This window comes from Indicator indicator, chromosome 27, assembly GCF_027791375.1.
Source record: "Indicator indicator isolate 239-I01 chromosome 27, UM_Iind_1.1, whole genome shotgun sequence".
NCBI classification, from domain to species: domain Eukaryota; kingdom Metazoa; phylum Chordata; class Aves; order Piciformes; family Indicatoridae; genus Indicator; species Indicator indicator.
The window spans coordinates 2,557,311-2,575,604 of NC_072036.1; the positions used below are offsets into that span (position 1 = coordinate 2,557,311).

Sequence of the window (18,294 nt, forward strand, 5' to 3'; positions counted from 1 at the left end):
GAATTTGGTTGGCACTAGTGAACTCCAGGGATGCACTGCTAGGAATTCACCTTCATGCCAGTCCTGCTGCAGATTCAAGTGTAGATGGTAGCAGCAGAGGTTCCTTACTGCAGCTGGTGAGGGTTCAGTGCCTTCAGAAGCCTGCTGAGCTCTGCAGAGCAGTCTGCATGCTCAGGGACCTTCCCCCTGTGCTCTGCAATGCCTGATCCATGGCAATGACAAACTCTGCTCAGCAGGTAAGGGCTCAGGGGCTGGAGCCACAGCACTGCTAGCAGGATACACAGCCTGTAAGTTCCAAGGCAGAAGCTCAAATGTAGCCCAGTGCTGATGAACCCAAGTTTGGCAGTGATTTGCTAGTGCCAGCCCAGCTGTGGCACCACCTGCACACAGCCCAGGGCCAGTGCACTGCAGTCAGCTTCTTGCCATAACTGCACAGAGGGTAAAGACAAAGCTGTTTCTGTGCCCCACTGCTGCCTGCCACAGCACTGAAGAAGTTCATTTTCCAGACCTACCAGAGAAAGGAAAAAAACAAACTAAAGGTAGAAATGTCCAAAGCTTTAAAGAATTCCAGCAGCTCTCAGAAGCTGCTGCTGTAGAGTTACCAAGTGTCCTTAAGACCACCCCTGACACCTCAGTGACTGGAAGCAGGAGCCAGAAGGGATACTCTGGGTCCCACCTCAAGCACCAGAATTATTTCAATATGAAATAAGACAGTTCAGAAAGGTGCCTGTGGGGACAGTGGCAGCTCAGAACATGCAGCAGGACAGCCATGAAACACGCTGCTCCCACAGGCTTCTCCCTTCCTGTGCTCCAAAACCTGCTCAAGAAGAGAAGAGTTCTTAACAGCTTCACTGCCAACAGAAGTTTTCCAACCCATGACCAGAGTTTTGTTTTGGAGAGCTTCAGCAAACAGGTCTGAAGAGTCAGAGAGCTTCACTGTGCAGCAGGAAGGGAAGCAGAGATCTGCAGGTGGTTCTCTTTCCTTTCCCGATGTCAGGTCCCACGATGTTCCACCTGGAGCAGTAACAGAAGCCTTCCCAGCAAGGCCAGCCCAACACTTGCTGTCACTGTGTGACTGGCAGAGCAACATTGACAGGCACCTGGCTGGGCTGCTGTGCTGGGGACCCGTTGCTGAGGGCTTGCTGGGGGACAGCAGCTGGCTCCAATTTGCTGATGTGTGTGATGAAGCGCAGCCGAAGCTTCAGAGCTGGCCTCAGGTTACAAATGATTTTCTCAACCTGTTCAAAATGAGCCAAAAAACCCCAATCATTACAAAAAGAAGCCTGACAGAAATGCATTTGGTAAGACAAAGCATTTGGATAGGTGTCTCTCTGTACATGAACATCACACTCCCACAAGGCAGGCAGGCAGAAGGCACAGCAAGCAGTGGTGTTCTGTGTTTTATTTACCACATTCACTTCTGCACCTCCTGGAGCCTTGGACCCCTTCCCTGGTGCAGCAGTTGTACACTAAAGCTCTGCAAAAAAACTCACACAGCAGAGACTTTTCAAGTGCATCCTGTTAGGAACTAAACTTCCCATAGGGTGAGCAATGCCCTGCTGCACATGGATGCAGCCATGCCTGTGTCATGTGTTAAGTTCTATCAATGGATTAGGAATTGGCTCAAAAAACTGAAAAAGGAGAGATTGAAATGAGGAAAAGTGATAAAACATCCAACAGTTTGAATTCCAGTGCGCTGGAAGAGTAGCAAGGTGGAGGAAGCACCTTCAAATTATATCTTAAGTTTCAGACTGCAGAAATTACCCCTGAAATCTGAGATACCTGCTCACAGGTTCATGGAATCACAGAATGGGTTGGCTTGGAAGGGACCTGAAAGCTCATCCAGTTCCAACCCCCTGCCATGGGCAGGGACACCTCCCACCAGCACAGCTTGCTCAAGGCCTCATCCAGCCTGGCCTTGAACACCTCCAGGGAGGAGGCAGCCACAGCCTCCCTGGGCAACCTGTGCCAGTGTCTCACCACCCTCACTGTTAAAAATTTCTTCCTCATCTCCAGTCTCAGTCTCCTCTCTCCCAGCTCAAAGCCATTGTCCCTTATCCCCTGTTCTACTGCATCTAAAGCTTTTAAAATCCTTGAGCAACTTGGGATAGAGGGAAGTGTCCCTGCCCATGCCAGGGGGTTGGAACTGGATGATTTTTAAGGTGCCTTCCACCCTAAGGTTTCTATATGAGATGTGCAGCAGTGTGCAGCTGCCCAGCTGGCACAGAGAGCCCAGGCAACTGCTGAGCATTTGGTTGTACTGCTGCCTATGGAAAGACTTCATAAAAAAGGTGAAATGGATCTATGGGAAGAAAGAGAATCCAAGCAGCACCATCTGCTGCTCACTGACCTGGTCTTTGACACTGTCTCCTGTGAACATGTACTTCATGTGGTACAGGAAGTCACAGATGGGGTCCATGTAGCTGAGGTGTGTGCTGTAGCGGTCGGCGTTCAGCAGCATCTCATAGAAGGCAACTCCAATCTGTGCAGACACAGAAAGCACCACATGAGCACAGCTCCCCAGCTGCTGTGCAGCACACACACAGCTACAAGCCCTGTCAGAAACACAGGCACTGCTTCTGGGGTGATTCCCAACTGTTGATCTTCTTGCAGGTCTGACTCACAGCATCACAGAGTCCATCCAGCTGGCAGAGCCCTCCAAGCTCACCCAGTCCAACCCTCCACAAGCACTGCAGGCTCAGCACCAAACCATGTCCCTAAGCACCAGCTCCATGCTGCTGGAACACCCCCAGGGATGGTGACTCCAGCACTGCCCTGGACAGAACATTCCAATGTCTGAGAGCCCTTCCAGTGCAGAAATATTTCCTGAGCTCCAGCCTGAGCCTCCCCTGGGGCAGCTTGGAACCATTTCCTCTGCTCCTGTCCCTTGCCACCAAGGAGCAGAGGCTGCTCCCTCCTCACTCCAACCTCCCTTCAGGGAGCTGTAGAGAGCAATGAGGTCTCCCTCAGCCTCCTCTTCTCCAGCCTCAACACCCCCAGCTCCCTCAGCCCCTCCTCCAGCCCAGGGGCTCCAGGCCCTTCTCCAGCCTCACTGCCCTGCTCTGGACAGGCTCCAGCCCCTCAATGTCCTTCCTGGGGGGAAGGGCCCAGAACTCCAAACTGTGTGCACTGGATAGGTCCTGTGCAGAGCAGAGCAGAGCAGTGTGCTCTGGAGGGGTGCTGTGCAGAGCAGAGCAGAGTTGTGTGCTCTGGAGGGGTGCTGTGCAGAGCAGAGCAGAGCTGAGTGCTCTGGAGAGGTGCTGTGTGCTCTGGAGGGGTGCTGTGTGCTCTGGATAGGTGCGGTGCAGAGCAGAGCTGAGTGCTCTGGAGAGGTGCTGTACAGAGCAGAGCAGAGTTGTGTGCTCTGGATAGGTGCTGTGCAGAGCAGAGCAGAGCTGAGTGCTCTGGAGAGGTGCTGTACAGAGCAGAGCAGAGCTGAGTGCTCTGGATAGGTGCTGTACAGAGCAGAGCAGAGCTGAGTGCTCTGGAGAGGTGCTGTGCAGAGCAGAGCAAAGCTGTGTGCTCTGGACAGGTGCTGTGCAGAGCAGAGCAGAGCAGAGCTGAGTGCTCTGGAGAGGTGCTGTGCAGAGCAGAGCAGAGCTGAGTGCTCTGGAGAGGTGCTGTACAGAGCAGAGCAGAGCAGAGCTGAGTGCTCTGGAGAGGTGCTGTGCAGAGCAGAGCAGAGCTGAGTGCTCTGGAGAGGTGCTGTACAGAGCAGAGCAGAGCTGAGTGCTCTGGATAGGTGCTGTACAGAGCAGAGCAGAGCTGAGTGCTCTGGAGAGGTGCTGTGCAGAGCAGAGCAAAGCTGAGTGCTCTGGACAGGTGCTGTGCAGAGCAGAGCAGAGCAGAGCTGAGTGCTCTGGAGAGGTGCTGTGCAGAGCAGAGCAGAGCTGTGTGCTCTGGAGGGGTGCTGTGTGCTCTGGAGGGGTGCTGTGTGCTCTGGAGGGGTGCTGTGTGCTCTGGAGGGGTGCTGATTGCTCTGGAGAGGTGCTGATTGCTCTGGAGAGGTGCTGTGCAGAGCAGAGCAGAGCTGTGTGCTCTGGAGGGGTGCTGTGCAGAGCAGAGCAGAGCAGTGTGCTCTGGAGGGGTGCTGTGTGCTCTGGAGGGGTGCTGTGTGCCCGGAGGGGTGCTGTGTGCTCTGGAGGGGTGCTGTGTGCTCTGGAGAGGTGCTGTGCAGAGCAGAGCAGAGCTGTGTGCTCTGGAGGGGTGCTGTGCAGAGCAGAGCAGAGCAGTGTGCTCTGGAGGGGTGCTGTGTGCTCTGGAGGGGTGCTGTGTGCTCTGGAGGGGTGCTGTGCAGAGCAGAGCAGAGCTGTGTGCTCTGGAGGGGTGCTGTGTGCTCTGGAGGGGTGCTGTGTGCTCTGGAGGGGTGCTGTGCAGAGCAGAGCAGAGCTGTGTGCTCTGGAGGGGTGCTGTGTGCTCTGGAGGGGTGCTGTGTGCTCTGGAGGGGTGCTGTGTGCTCTGGAGGGGTGCTGTGCAGAGCTCTCTTTACCTCGATCATGCAGCGAGTCCTCTCCTGCTGGAAGCGCTGCAGGAAAGGACCAACCAGGTGGTAAACGTAGAGTAACTGGAACTCAGTTTGCACTATGGGGATCAGCACCTCTGTGAGGAACCTGCAGGACACAAGACATTGCTTCAGCTCTCTGGGTCTTGGGTTGGCTTTTCCCTCCCTTCAGCACCACAGTGTCCCTCCCCTTCATCAAACAGAGATGGGTTAGCTGAGGGATGCTCTGCAGCACTGCCAGGCAGCAGCACTGGCAAGGAGACCCAGCCCAGCAGAATGCCACACACTGAACAAGCTATCCTCTGCCATCTGAACAGCAGGCTTAGCTCAGGGCTCAGAGGGACACACCAGACCACCTTCAGCTCTGTCTAGTGTTTGAAGACTTAGTAAGTGAAGTCTGGTAGTACTCTCCTACACACAGCACTGCAGAAAATCCAACCAGCCTTCTATTGCAGTCGTATCTTTGACTTGCTTTAATCACAGAACCTCCAGGGATCACCCAGTCCAACCCCCTGCCACAGAAGGGTCACCCAGGGCAGGTCCCACAGAACACATCCAGGTGGGGTTGGAAAGTCTCCAGAGCAGGAGACTCCACAACCTCTCTGAGCAGCCTGCTCCAGGCTCCAGCACCCTCACAGGGACAAAGTTTTCCCTTCTGTTCCTGTGGCACCTCCTCTGCTCCAGCTTGCCCCCAGTGCCCCTTGTGCTGTCCTTGGACATCCCTGAGCAGAGCCTGGCTCCAGCCCTGCACATCTTTATCCCCAGCAATGAGGGCAGCCCTCAGGCTCCTCTGCTCCAAGCTCCAAGCCCCAGAGCTCCCTCAGCCTGGCCTCACAGGAGATGTTCCACTGCCTGCAGCAGCTCTGTGGCTCTGGGCTGGACTCTCTCAAGCAGTTCCCTGAGGTCCTTCTTGAGCTGAGGACACAATATTGCAGATGTGGCCTCAGCAGGGCAGAGGGGCAGGAGAACCTCCCTTGGCCTACTCACCACTCCCCTTCTAATGCACCCCAGGATGCCCTTGGCCTTCTTGCCCACCAGGGCACATTGCTGGCTCAGGGGCATCCTTCTGTCCACCTTGACCCCCAAGTCCCTCTCCCCAGAGCTGATCTCCAATAGGTCAGTGCCTACCAGATCCTTCAGCCAGCAAATCATCTCCAGGTGCAGCCAGAGGCTACTTGCTAGAACTGAGGACACCTTTACTGATGACAGCTGATGTCTTACAAATATGCTACAGCCAATGAGTGGAGAAAAATTTAAATTAATAAAAGCAGGAAAGCTAACCAAGATTTAAAAGGCTCATTAAAAGCAGTCACACTCTAGACAAAATCCCTGAGGCTCACAGATGATCAGGGTGGAAGGGACCTCAGAGATCACCAACCCAAGCCCTCTGCCATGGGCAGGGACACCTCCCACCAGCCCAGGTTGCTCAAGGCCTCATCCAGCCTGGCCTTGAACACCTCCAGGCAGAAGGCAGCCACAACCTCCCTGGGCAACCTGTTCCAGAGTTTCACCACCCAGCAAGGGTTCTGTCAGTGGAAGAGGGAAGTGGAAAAAAAATAATGGTGATCTCTGGTGAGTTTTGGAGCTCTCCTGTCCCTCTTTGCTGGTGTCAGTGCTAGAGGGCAGCTCTGTCAGCTGCAGCGTGCATGGCATTGAGGACAAATCACCAGACACCATCACACCTACTTGGGAATGAGAGAAAGCTGCCCAATGCTGGAATGATGCCAGACAGCATGTGCCAGAGCCAAGGTGTAGCTACAGCTCATCTCAGAGTAGGACTGGTGACAGGCTGTGAAGTCAAAGAGCTGGAAGGGGTATCCAACCCACTCGGTCTCCGACGTCAGGCTGGGGCTGTTGATGACGCTCACGATGCGGTCGTGCAGCACAATCCAGTATGGCTCCTGGGGAGACAGACAGCCTGAAGTGCTTCTGAAAGGAACAGCTTCTGGAACTATGCTTCCTCAAGTGCTGCTGCACTGCTTGAGTGTCTGCAGCTGTGTGAGGGCTCCTGACCACCTCTGGGAAAGATGCAATGAAGAAGCACAAGCCAGGAAGCAGCCCTGTCAGGGCGTGGGGCATGGGCGAGGCTCTGGCATTATCCAGGCACATCTCATGAGTTTAAGTATCTAGTTAGTAATATAAAGGTCTCCAAAAGAAGCACAGCAGAGGCCTTCATGGAAGGAGGCTGAGAAGTACAGGCACAGTGTGAAAATCCAGTAAACAACAGAACCAAAAAGGTACAAAATCAGAGAACGGAGATGCAAGGAAAGGGAACAGGAAGAACAGTAACAATAATAAGGATGAAATCCATGCTGGCTTTCTGCCAAGAAAAGGAACTCTGTGGCTGAGGAAAAGAAGTGGCAAGGAAAGGAAAACCTGCAGATGTGAGCAAGATCAAGATGATTCAGGCAGGCCTGGTCAGGTACCAGGAGAAGGTCTAAGACTGTGCTGACCATGACCTCTAATCCTGCACACATTTGCTTGTGCAGTTGCAAGCTCATCTCACTGGCACAGGTTGAGAGGTGCAGGATATGCAGCACAAGCAGTAACAGAGCTTTGCTCTAGACCTCCTGATTTCATGGTTCCAGCTCTCTATCAATACCACACAGGTGGCACTGAAGCTTTCAAACAGCACTGATTTACCTCTTGAAAAACAGAAATCCTGCTCAATTTTTCCATGCTGGAGGAGCAAATGTCTCTCAAACATGCAAGTGGAGTGCACAGGTGTTGGCTACCACACAGCACATTGTAGAAGCTTTTGCAACATGCCCTAGAAAGATGATGAACTGTACAGAGGAGAAGGGATGGTTGTGTTTTAACTGCCCCACACTGACTCACCGGTAAGGCAGTGATGATCAGTCCAATGGCATTCATCCAGGCTGTGATGTTCTCCCTTGGCACCAGGGGCTGGCTAAAGACAAGACAAAAGCAAATTCACAACTGCAGTTTGTGCTTCTGGTGCACCCAAAGACAAGGTGCACTTGGAACCACAGAAACATAGAACTCTTGAGGCTGGAAGAGAGCTTGGAGATCATCAAGTCCAACTGCTCACCCAGAGCTCATGATCCCACCACTGCTGCTCAGCCACTCCACTGAACCAGTGGTGGAGTAACACAGACAGAGGGAGAGGAACTGGCCTGAAATTGTGCCAGGGGAGGGTTAGGTTGGAGAGAAGGAAAAATTTGCTCACTGCAAGAGTGGTCAGAGATTGGCACAGGCTGCCCAGGGAGGTGGTGGAGTCCCCATCCTTGGAGGTGTTCAAGAAAGGTGTGGCCATGGCACCTGGGGACAGGGTTTGGTGGCCATGGTGGCATTGGGTTGAGTGGATGACCTTAGAGGCCTTTTCCAACCCAAACAATGCTGTGATTCTGTGCTGAAACAACCGTTGCTGAAGCCCACACAATCCACTACAGCACTGAAAATCACAGGATCATTCAGGTAGGAAAAGACCCTTGGGATCACCAAGTCCAACCACTGACTCGGCTCTACAAAGCTCACCCCTATGCCATATTCCAAAGCATCACATCCAAGTGACCTTTAAACACCTCCAGGGTTGGGGACTCCACAGCCTGTGCCAGTGTCTGACCACTCTTGCTGTCAAAAATGTTTCTGACTGTCCAGCCTAACCCTGCCCTGGTGCAGCTTGAGGCCATTCCCTCTTGTTCTATCACTAATTACCTGTGAGAAGAGACCAGCACCAAGCTCTCCACACCCTCCTTTCAGGGAGGAATTGAACACATGATTTTTCTGCCTTGTTTGTCCTCCAACAATGCTGTTCAATATGAACTTAAAGCATTTCTATTTAACTAAAAATCAGCATCCCAGAGCAGCTCAGCCATCTGCATACACTGGAGGAAGCAGTGAAGCCCACATACCTCTTCAGCACGACATCCAGGAGGGCATTGCCCACATCCTTGCCAGGAACAGCTAGAGCCATGAGCTCAACACAGGTGACGTGGAGAGCGTGGGCAGCTGGGTTGGGAAACTCATTGAACCTCCAGTCACAGTTTGGGAAGGGCCCAGGTGATTTGCCTGCCATGGGTGACAGTGGTTAAGGAACAAAAACTACCCCAGTAAGGGCTCATGTAAGCAGCATGCTGCCTGCAAGTGTGTGCGTGCTGCACATCACTGTGGGGAGAGAGAAGGTGCTGGGGACAAACAGAACAACAGAACAGTTTCACTAGAATAGGAGATGTGGACAAAAGCAGAATACAAGGCAGTGACACCAAATCAGAGAACAGCTCAGGTTGGAAGGGAACTCAGAGATCATCTACTCCAACCTCCACCATGGGCAGGGAGACCTTTCAACTAGACTTGGCTGCTCAAGACTTCATCCAGCCTGGCCTTGAACACCCCCAGGGTGAAGGCATTCACAAGCTCCTGGGCATCCCATTCCAGAGTCTCACCACCCCTGTACTGAAGAATTCTTCCTCAGCTCCAGTCTAACCCTGCTCTCTCTCAGCTTCAAACCATTTCCCCTTGGCCTGTCTTGAGACACCCCAGGAAGTCTCTCTGCAGCCTTCCTGCAGGATCCCTTCAGCTATTGGCAGGCAGCTCTAAGGTCCCCCTGGAGCCTTCTCCTCCCCAGGCTGCACACCCCCAGCTCCCTCAGCCTGGCCTCACAGCAGAGCTGCTCCAGCCCTTGGATCATCTTTGTGGCCTCCTCTGGACTCACTCCAGCAGCTCTGTGTCCTTCTTCTGCTGGGGACACCAGACCTGGAGGCAGGATTGGAGGTGAGGTCTGAGCAGAGCAGAGCCAAGGGGCAGGATCCCCTCTCTTGCCCTGCTGCCCACACTCCTCTGGCTGCAGCCCAGCACACAGCTGCCTGCTGGGCTGCAGGAGGGCACTGCTGGTTCCTGGGGTGCCCAGCACCCAACATCCCAGTCAGTGTCAATACAGAGCTATGAAGATACTACACACAAAAGGGCATGGAGGGGATCAATTTCCCTGACTAAGAGGTGGAAGAAAGTAAGAGCTTCTCATTCACCACCTCCTTACAAGACAACAAGATTAAAGGAACAAGAATTTGCTGCTCTGTAGAACATGAAACTATTAATCTGCTTCAGTGTAAGACCTTCTAGTACACTGCTGGGGTAACAGCTTATGCAAAATCAGCATCTGTTTAGTCTCTGACAATATTCCTCTGAAGAGAGCTACAGGAAAACTGCACAGGGACTGTTTACAAATAGAGCCTGTGGTGATGGGACAAGGGGCAATGTTCTGAAACTAGAGCAGGGGAGATTTAGGTTGGACTTCAGGAAGAAGTTCTTTAGAGTGAGGATGGTGAGACACTGGAACAGGTTGCCCAGGGAGGTTGTGGATGCCTCATCCCTGGAAGTGTTTATGACCAGGCTGGATGAGGCTTTGATCACCCTGGCAGGTGTCCCTGCCCACAGCAGGGAGGTCGGAACTAGATGACATTTAAGGTCCCTTCCAACCCAAACCATTCTGATTCCCTGCAGCTAAAGACTCCAAACTTTGTGTCCTGTCTCAGGGGATGGAAATGGAACCCTGTCCTGCGATGCAGTGAAGCTGCAAGGCCGTGGCAGAGCTCACAGCACACAGGTGAAGGATATTGTCCACCAGCCTGCCGATCAGCTTGCAGTAGTAGGCATCATCGGGCACCCAGGGGTTCTCCTCACGGGCGTTCATGGCACACTTGAGGTAAGTGTCGCTCAGGCACCAGCCCAGGGGGCGGTTGTCCTTCAGAGAGCCGATGATGGCGTGGACCAGCTTCCTCTTCAGGTTGGGGCGCTCCCGCAGCTGCAGCTCGTAGTAGTGCAGGGTGTTGTACAGGTAGGTCACAGGCCGGTCTGCGGGACAGGCACAGCCAGCAGCATCATAGCATCATAGAATCAACCAGGTTGGAAGAGACCTCCAAGATCATCCAGTCCAACCTCTCACCCACCCTAAGCAATCAACCAGACCATGGCACTAAGTGCCTCATCCAGGCTCCTCTTGAACATCTCCAGGGATGGTGACTCCACCACCTCCCTGCGCAGCACATCCCTTCAGGTCCTCTTGTTCTGCTGCTGGTTGCCTGGGAGAAGAGACCAACCCCCATCTGGCTACAACCTCCCTTCAGGTAGTTGTAGACAGCAATGAGGTCTCCCCTGAGCCTCCAGGCTGAACACCCCCAGCTCCCTCAGCCTCTCCTCACAGGGCTGTGCTCCAGACCCCTCCCCAGCTTCATTGCCCTTCTCTGGACACCTTCCAGTACCTCAACATCTCTCTTGAACTGAGGAGCCCAGACCTGGACACAGGACTCAAGGTGTGGCCTGACCAGTGCTGAGTACAGGGCAAGAATAACCTCCCTTGTCCTGCTGGCCACACTATTCCTGATGCAGGCCAGGATGCCATTGGCTCTCTTGGCCACCTGGGCACACTGCTGGCTCCTGTTCAGCTGCTGTCACCCAGCACCCCCAGGTCCCTCTCTGCCTGGCTGCTCTCCAGCCACTCTGTCCCCAGCCTGTAGCTCTGCTTGGGGTTGTTGTGGCCAAAGTGTAGAACCCTGCCCTTAGCCTTGTTAAATCTCATCCCATTGGGCTCTGCCCACCCATCCAGCCTGTCCAGGTCCCTCTGCAGGGCCCTGCTACCCTCCAACAGATCCACTCCTGCTCCTAGCTTGGTGTCATCTGCAAACATACTGACAATGGACTCAATTCCTTCATCCACATCATCAATAAAGAGATTGAACAGGATGGGGCCCAGCACTGATCCCTGGGGGACACCACTGGTGCCTGGCAGCCAACTGGATGTGGCACCACTCACCACCACTCTCTGGGCCTGGCCCTCCAGCCAGTTCTTGACCCATTTCAGAGTGAAATGGGTCGAGACCCCCCGCGCTGAGGGGCGAGCAGCAGAGCACACCCAGAGCTGAGCAGGCTGAGCTGCAGGGAACTGCAAGCAGCACAAGGAACCTGCAGACATGGCACTTCAGGACATGGATTAGTGATTATGGTGGTCTTAGAACTGTAGAATCATACAATGGTTTGGGATGGAATCATAGAATGGTTTGGGATGGGTTCCCAGGCAACCCCTGCACTCAGCAGGGACATTCCCAACTAGATCAGGCTGTAAGGAAAAGGAGGAGTCCAGGAGTGCAGTCACAGTAAGGGAAGACTGTTACACAATGCTGAGTATGACAAAGCAGTGACTTCTACACACAAACTTACTGTAGAAGTGCAGGTGTAGAAGAAGGGAAAATAAGGAGTTGAATTATTTGAGTATCAGTCCAGGCTGGAGGATGCTGAGATTGAGAGCAGCCCTGCAGAGAAGGACTTGGGGGTGCTGGTGGGGGAGAAGCTGGACAGGAGCCAGCAATGGGCACTGGCAGCACAGAAAGCCAAGAACAGCCTGGGCTGCATCCAAAGCAGTGTGGCCAGAGCTGGAGAGAGGAGATCCTACCCCTCTGCTCTGGTGAGACTCCACCTGGAGTTGGGCCTCTAACACAAGAGAGACATGGAGCTGCTGTTGTGCATCCAGGAGGCCACAAAAATGATCAGAACCTCCACTATGGGGACAGGTTGGGGCTGAGAGAGTTGGGGCTGTTCAGCCTGAAGAAGAAAAGGCTCCAGGGAGACCTCAGAGCAGCCTTCCAGGACCTGAAGGAGCTACAGGAGAGCTGGGGAGGGACTTTGAAAAGGGCTGGGAGTGACAGGATGAGGGACAATGGATTCAAACTGGAGCAGAGGAGATTTAGACTGGACATTAGGAGGAAGTTCTTCACAATGAGGGTGGTGAGACACTGGAACAGGTTGCCCAGGGATGTGATTGAGGCCCCAGCCCTGGAGACATTCAAGCTCAGACCTGGGCAGCCTCATCTAGTTGGAGATGTCCCTGCTGAGTGCAGGGGGGTTGGACAAGATGACCTTTGAGGGCCCCTTCCAAACCAAAGCAATCTGTGAATCTGTGCACCTCAAACAAGGACAGGTAGACAAGCTGCTTTTAGCTCTTTCAGTCTGGTAGTAACAAGTTTGTCATGACAGAGTTCCAAGCAGCAATTACTAGAGGGCTGTGAAGGCTAAAGGTGTGAAGGAAGCATGACTCAGCAAGAGCTATCTGAACAAAAGCAAGTTCCCTGTAGCAGGCTGAACTGCAGTGAAGAGGGATTGTCCCTGTCTGTGGAGTTTATACCAGGGTCACAGTACCACAGTCCATTAGAGGCTGGAAGGGACCTCCAGAGATCATCCAGTCCAACCCCCCTGCTAGAGCAGGGTCACTCAGGGCAGTCTGCACAGGAATGCATCCAGGTAGGTTTGGAAAGTGTCCAGAGAAGGAGACTCCACAACCTCTCTGGGCAGCCTGCTCCAGGGCTCTGTCACCCTCACTGAAAAGAAGTTTCTCCTCATGCTGAGGTGAAATCTTCAAGGGAAGCATAAAACCCTGCTGTGGAAGCAGCCCAAAACTGTGAATGAGAGCAGAATGATCAGCACAGGAATAAAGCTCTGTGCTCACAGAGACCTTACCATGGAATTTGTATAAACCTCCCAGATGATCCAGCAGAGTTTCCAGTGACTTGGACACTGGCAGCAGCTCCAGGAACCTATGGATGACGATGTCAAAGACTGGCAGGAAGCGCAGGCAGACGTTGCCAAAATAAATGGGCAGGTACTGGGGCTGGATCTGCACTGGGGGGTTGACTTGCTCTGCCAAGCCTTCAAAATACAGCTTCTCAGGGTATTTCTGGAGGGAGAGACAAAGCCAACAGAGTCAAAAGCTCTTCCCTTACAAGCAGAGCATGAACCATTCAGACATTTCACAACCCTGTTACCACACAGGAATGCAGTGAGATGATTTCACCATCAGCTCACTACAGAACTCAGCTCTGAGAGAAATGACTCTGTTATTGTAACCAGCAGGTAACAACTCCTTGGGAAAAAACAAACCCACATTTCACCACCACTCAGAGTGGGCGTAAGACAGCAGAAGATAGGAGCAGAGGAAATGGCCTGAAATTGTGCCAGGGGAGGGTTCAGCTGGAGATGAAGAAAAATTTCTTTCCTGCAAGAGTGGTCAGGGATTGGAACAGGCTGCCCAGGGAGGTGGTGGAGTCCCCATCCCTGGAGGTGTTCAGGAAACCTGTGGCCATGGCACTTGGAATCATGGTGGTGTTGGTTTGAGGGTTGGACTGGATGCTCTCAGAAGGCTTCTCCAACTAAAACAATTCTGTCATTCTGCTTTCCTTTCTCCCACCTTGCTCATGCTCTTAGTCAGAGACAGAATGGATCTTGTTTGTTCTGAGGAATGCATGGGTCAGGTCAGTAACCTCCAGGCACCAGCTCTGAGGGGTGTGTCCTCATCTGGACTTCCAAAGGCTCCCTCCCACCACTAAAGCAAGGGCAATGCATTTTGTATTCCCTTTTATCCTTGGAGAACAGCAAAATTCAATTTTGCCTTCAGTCCTGCAATGTTTTAAAGCAGTCTCAGCTGGACAGAGCAGGCTCCCCAGGGAGGTGGTTGAATCCTCATCCCTGGAGGTGCTTCAAACAGGCAGAGAGGACAGGTGTTGAGGGACATGGTAGGGTCAGAGACTCTATGATCTTAAAGGTCTTTTGCAGCCAAAACCAATGGGATGTTAGGAACACGTTCTGCACCACAAGGGTGTTGGAACACTGCAGCAGGTGGCTTAGGGAGGTGGTTGAGGCCCCATCCCTGGAGATATTCAAGGTGAGGCTGGACAGGGCTCTGAGCAACCTGATCTAGAGGAGGATGTCCCTGCTGACTGCAGAGAGGGTTGGACTGGATGAGCTTTGGAGGTCCCTTCCAACCCAAACCGTTCTGTGATTCTAATTCTGTAACTATGACTCAGCATCCCAAGGCAAAGCTGGAGGCAGTGCTTGTGTTCCTTGTCAAGTGCTTCAGGAGACAAGCCTGGGGGAAGACCAGCACCGCTGAGTTGCTGCATCACATGCTGGGTGAGAACACGAGCAGGAGCATGCATTTGAACACTCTTACAGAAAGACAGCCATTATCCTTTGTTGTTTTTAATACCAGCCCAAAGAAATCACTGCTTGCTAGGTCCCTCCCCAGACTGACAGAGCTGTGCTGTTACTCGGGGACAAAAGACTCGTAGGAGGCATGGCAAGAGAAGGCTGTGATTAGGTTGGATACCTTGTGGTAGCTCATGTGCTTGGTGTGCCAGTCATTCTGCAGCCAGTGCTCAGGGGAATTCTCCTTCACAAAATCACTCACTCTGTTCCTGAAGTCATTAGGCTTCAGCAGCAGCAGCTGAATGATGAAGTAACAGACTTGAGCTTCGTTGCCTTCGTGACTGCGCATCGCCTGCAGCGAACAGGAGCAGGAAACATGCACTCAGGGGGCTGAAAGCAGCCAGCAGCACCACGCACTGCTGGCCAGCGTGAGGTCTGTCTGCACACAAAGTCACACTCAACGTAAGGTCTTGCAGCTGCGTTTTTCAAGTGAAGACACGGAACAGAGGCAGGTTCAGTCATCTCCTCTGACAAGTACCCCTCACATCTTTTATTCCACAGGCAGAAAGTCTCACAAACTCCACAGTGACAGCACAGTGCCCGAGAAATCCCTAGGGGTGTCCAAGGCCAGGCTGGATGAGGCCTTGAGCAAGCTGGGCTGGTGGGAGGTGTCCCTGCCCATGGCAGTGGGGTTGGAACTGGATGACCTTTTAAGGTGCCTTCCAACCCAACCCATTCCATGAAGCTATAAAAGTTTAACTGTTTCTGCTGCCAGTTCTCTGCTTGAAAATAACTAACTGATGATGAGGAAGTTAAGATTGCTTCAAACTTCTGGCCACTCTGTTTGGATTTCAGTTTGAAAACCAAACTAAAACTCAAACAATCAGTTTTACAGTGAAATGAGATTTTAAAATATAGATGAAGGGTAATTCCTGAGGGAAAATTTCATTCTCTCTATGCAAGTTCTGCTTTATTTATTTATTTTCTCTATGCAAGTTCTGCTTTATATTGAGTGAAGGGTAATTCCTGAGGGAAAATTTCATTCTCTCTATGCAAGTTCTGCTTTATTTTGTAGGATAAGTGGCAAGAGAGAGAATGGCATTTCTCCTGCTCTTCTGCTGAGACAGGCTGAATTCTAAGCAAATACTATAATGGGTACAATGAATTCTAACCAAAAGTAGCATATTATAATGGCTACAAGATTTTTTACTTGCTTCTGAGCCATGCCACAGCCCTTCTGCCTCTTCAGGCTGCAGAAATGGTTGCAAAGCTCTGAGTTTAGAGGCACCACGCACTAGTAACAACACCATTCAATGCCAGTTCAATTCTGGCCATTAAATAACCAAGGAAAGCTTCCCCTGAAGATTGACAGAACTGCAAGGCTTGGATTTTGATGTTGGTTACAGAAGTAATCTATTGTTTGACTTGGTTCTTGGGGTAGCAAACAGTCACCATTCAAAACCAGCAAAGATTTAAAGAGGTTTCTGCCACCAAAGGGCCTCAGAGAGCAGACTCTGAGTGAAGACCTGGCATCTCCTCTTCCCAGGCACTGCTTACCAGACACAGGATTAGTCTGTCCAGTGTTACAATGTTGTATTTCCACACCATGTCATTGAGAATCTCAATGCATTTATTGAGCTGCTGGCCTCCTGCAGAGGTGGAGAATTCATACACCAGGAAATCTGCAAAGGTCCTGACATGTGCCACCAGAGCTCTGGCCCCAATTCTTTCCAACACTCTGGCAGGGAAGAAGAAAAACAAACAAGCAACAACAAAAAAATGAAACAGAGCAAAAGCACAAAAAAAAGATTAGAATAAGAATGGTCAGAGGTTAAAATAGCAACAGGCAATGGTTACTGCTCTTAGTCTATTTTTAACTGGTCTGCTGTACAAGAGTGAGTGCATTTTGATAAAAACCCAAACAAAATCCCCTCCCTTTAATACATGAACTAAGAAAACACCAAACTGAAGCACAAAACAACCATGACCAACCAACCATTGACCTCGTTCATGGTTATAAAGATGTGAAGGGTTAGTGTCAGGAGCCAGGCTCTGCTCAGGGATGTCCAAGGACAGCACAAGAGGCACTGGGGGCAAGCTGGAGCAGAGGAGGTGCCAGGGGAACAGAAGGGAAAACTTTGTCATGGTGAGGGTGCTGGAGCCCTGGAACAGGCTGCCCAGAGAGGTTGTGGAGTCTCCTTCTCTGGAGACATTCGAGACCCACCTGGATGTGTTCTGTGTGACCCTGCTCTGGGAACAGAGTTGGACTGAGTGATGTCTGGAAGTCCCTTCCAACCCCTAACAGTCTGTGATTGTGTGATTTATATTTTCTGTTTATGATTTCAGACTGCCTGAAATGCTGCCAAACTGCTTAATTCCAACACCTCACATCTTTGTCTCCTACCAGGACCAATAAGCACTGCACCCCATGGATATTGTAACCAGCCCTGAGCAAAGCAGCTATGCTGAGCTGCTTGCTCATACCCAGCTCCATTCCTTCTTCCCATGCTCTCAATCCATCAAGTACAAATCGAGCTGTTAATGCTCAAGGCCTGTGTCCTCATGATTCATAGGTTCACAGAATGGGTTGGGTTGAAGGGACCTTCAAGATCATTCAGTTCCAACTCCCTGCCATGGGCAGGGACACCTCCCACCAGCCCAGGTTGCTCAAAGCCTCATCCAGCCTGGCCTTGACCACCTCCAGGGAGGAGGCAGCCACAGCCTCCCTGGGCAACCTGTGCCAGTGTCTCACCACCCTCACTGCAAAGAATCCCTTCCTCATCTCCAGTCTCAACCTCCCCTCTCCCAGCTCAAAGCCAATGTCCCTCATTCTGCCAGCCCAAGCCCTTGTCCAAAGTCCCTCCCCAGCTCTCCTGGAGCCCCTTCAGGTCCTGGAAGCTGCTACAAACACTGCTGTAATCTCTCTGCAGGAGCACATCTTTTAAGCTCACCTGTAGCCAATCTGATTAATGTGATCAGTATCTAACAGCATCTTCCAGAGGAGACAAAGGAAGAGTGGGGGTGAGCCTTGGATGGAGAAGTGTGTGATGATGTCGTTCTCATTGCTCATGGACTTCCACTTGCGGTACTCCTCTTCCACGTTCTTCTTCAGGTTGAAGCGGCTCTCCTGAGGGACATTGTTCTGCTTGAAGAACACCTGAAACCAAGCAGGCTTTGCTGTGACTGGCAGCCCAGAGCACAACATCCCAACAGGCAAACTTCTGCCTGACCTCCTTGTACAACACGAACCCATCAGGAAGGGTTGTAGCTTTGCTGTGACAGAGCCCTATGACAAACTGCCACAGGAGAAAGAGGTTCTCCTTGTTTTTTACTCTTATAAAGGTCTGATTCACCTTCCACCTGCTGGCCAGACTTGGCCTTAGAATGCTCCAGAAACACCTACTGCACTTCTGAAGAGAGAGCAATGTTACAATCATCCTGCATTGTCTCAGGTTTGTGTTCAGAGCAGACTGTAAGCTGTCTGACCCCTCCCCAGAGGAGTGAAATGAAAACTCTCCTCACAGAATTGGACATTCAGAAGGAAAGACACTGACAAATATTTGCACTATTGACACAAATGCAAAACACCCAAATTCCCATTTCAGCTTACAACAACCTCAGGAAGCCAAAAGCCTTCCAACAACCCAGGCTTCAATGCCCCCCAGGCCTCCCTGCAGGCCTCTCTACCCCCAAGCTAAGATGAATGGCACAGCTACAGAATCAGCTTTGCCCAGGCTGAGCCAGGCTGCAAACCTCCCCCACACTGCTAGAGATAAGAGATCCACACTGGGAAGGGAGAGGCAAAAAAGGGCTGAATTGACTCTGCAACCCTTTTGTATAGCAGATGCAGGAGGGATGGA

General features: G+C 52.0%; 1 protein-coding gene across 7 annotated transcripts in view; it reads right to left on the reverse strand.

The window, feature by feature from the left end:
* Window positions 1–922: 922 nt before the first annotated feature.
* The window catches only part of MED23 (mediator complex subunit 23), a 56,410-nt gene continuing 39,038 nt past the window's right edge, over window positions 923–18,294 (reverse strand). For 4 of the 7 annotated variants that reach the window (XM_054393073.1, XM_054393074.1, XM_054393078.1 and 1 more), the window contains 11 exons: window positions 17,386–17,591; window positions 15,992–16,172; window positions 14,616–14,786; window positions 12,971–13,187; window positions 10,079–10,315; window positions 8,377–8,542; window positions 7,340–7,412; window positions 6,188–6,402; window positions 4,490–4,610; window positions 2,351–2,482; window positions 923–1,238 (listed from right to left, as the gene is read on the reverse strand). In XM_054393073.1, the coding sequence (XP_054249048.1) occupies window positions 1,065–1,238; window positions 2,351–2,482; window positions 4,490–4,610; window positions 6,188–6,402; window positions 7,340–7,412; window positions 8,377–8,542; window positions 10,079–10,315; window positions 12,971–13,187; window positions 14,616–14,786; window positions 15,992–16,172; window positions 17,386–17,591 (1,893 nt within the window). In that variant the 3' untranslated portion in view covers window positions 923–1,064. The remainder of the gene's footprint in view (window positions 1,239–2,350; window positions 2,483–4,489; window positions 4,611–6,187; window positions 6,403–7,339; window positions 7,413–8,376; window positions 8,543–10,078; window positions 10,316–12,970; window positions 13,188–14,615; window positions 14,787–15,991; window positions 16,173–17,385; window positions 17,592–18,294) is intronic. The other 3 variants (XM_054393075.1, XM_054393077.1, XM_054393079.1) reach the window with 3 other exon arrangements.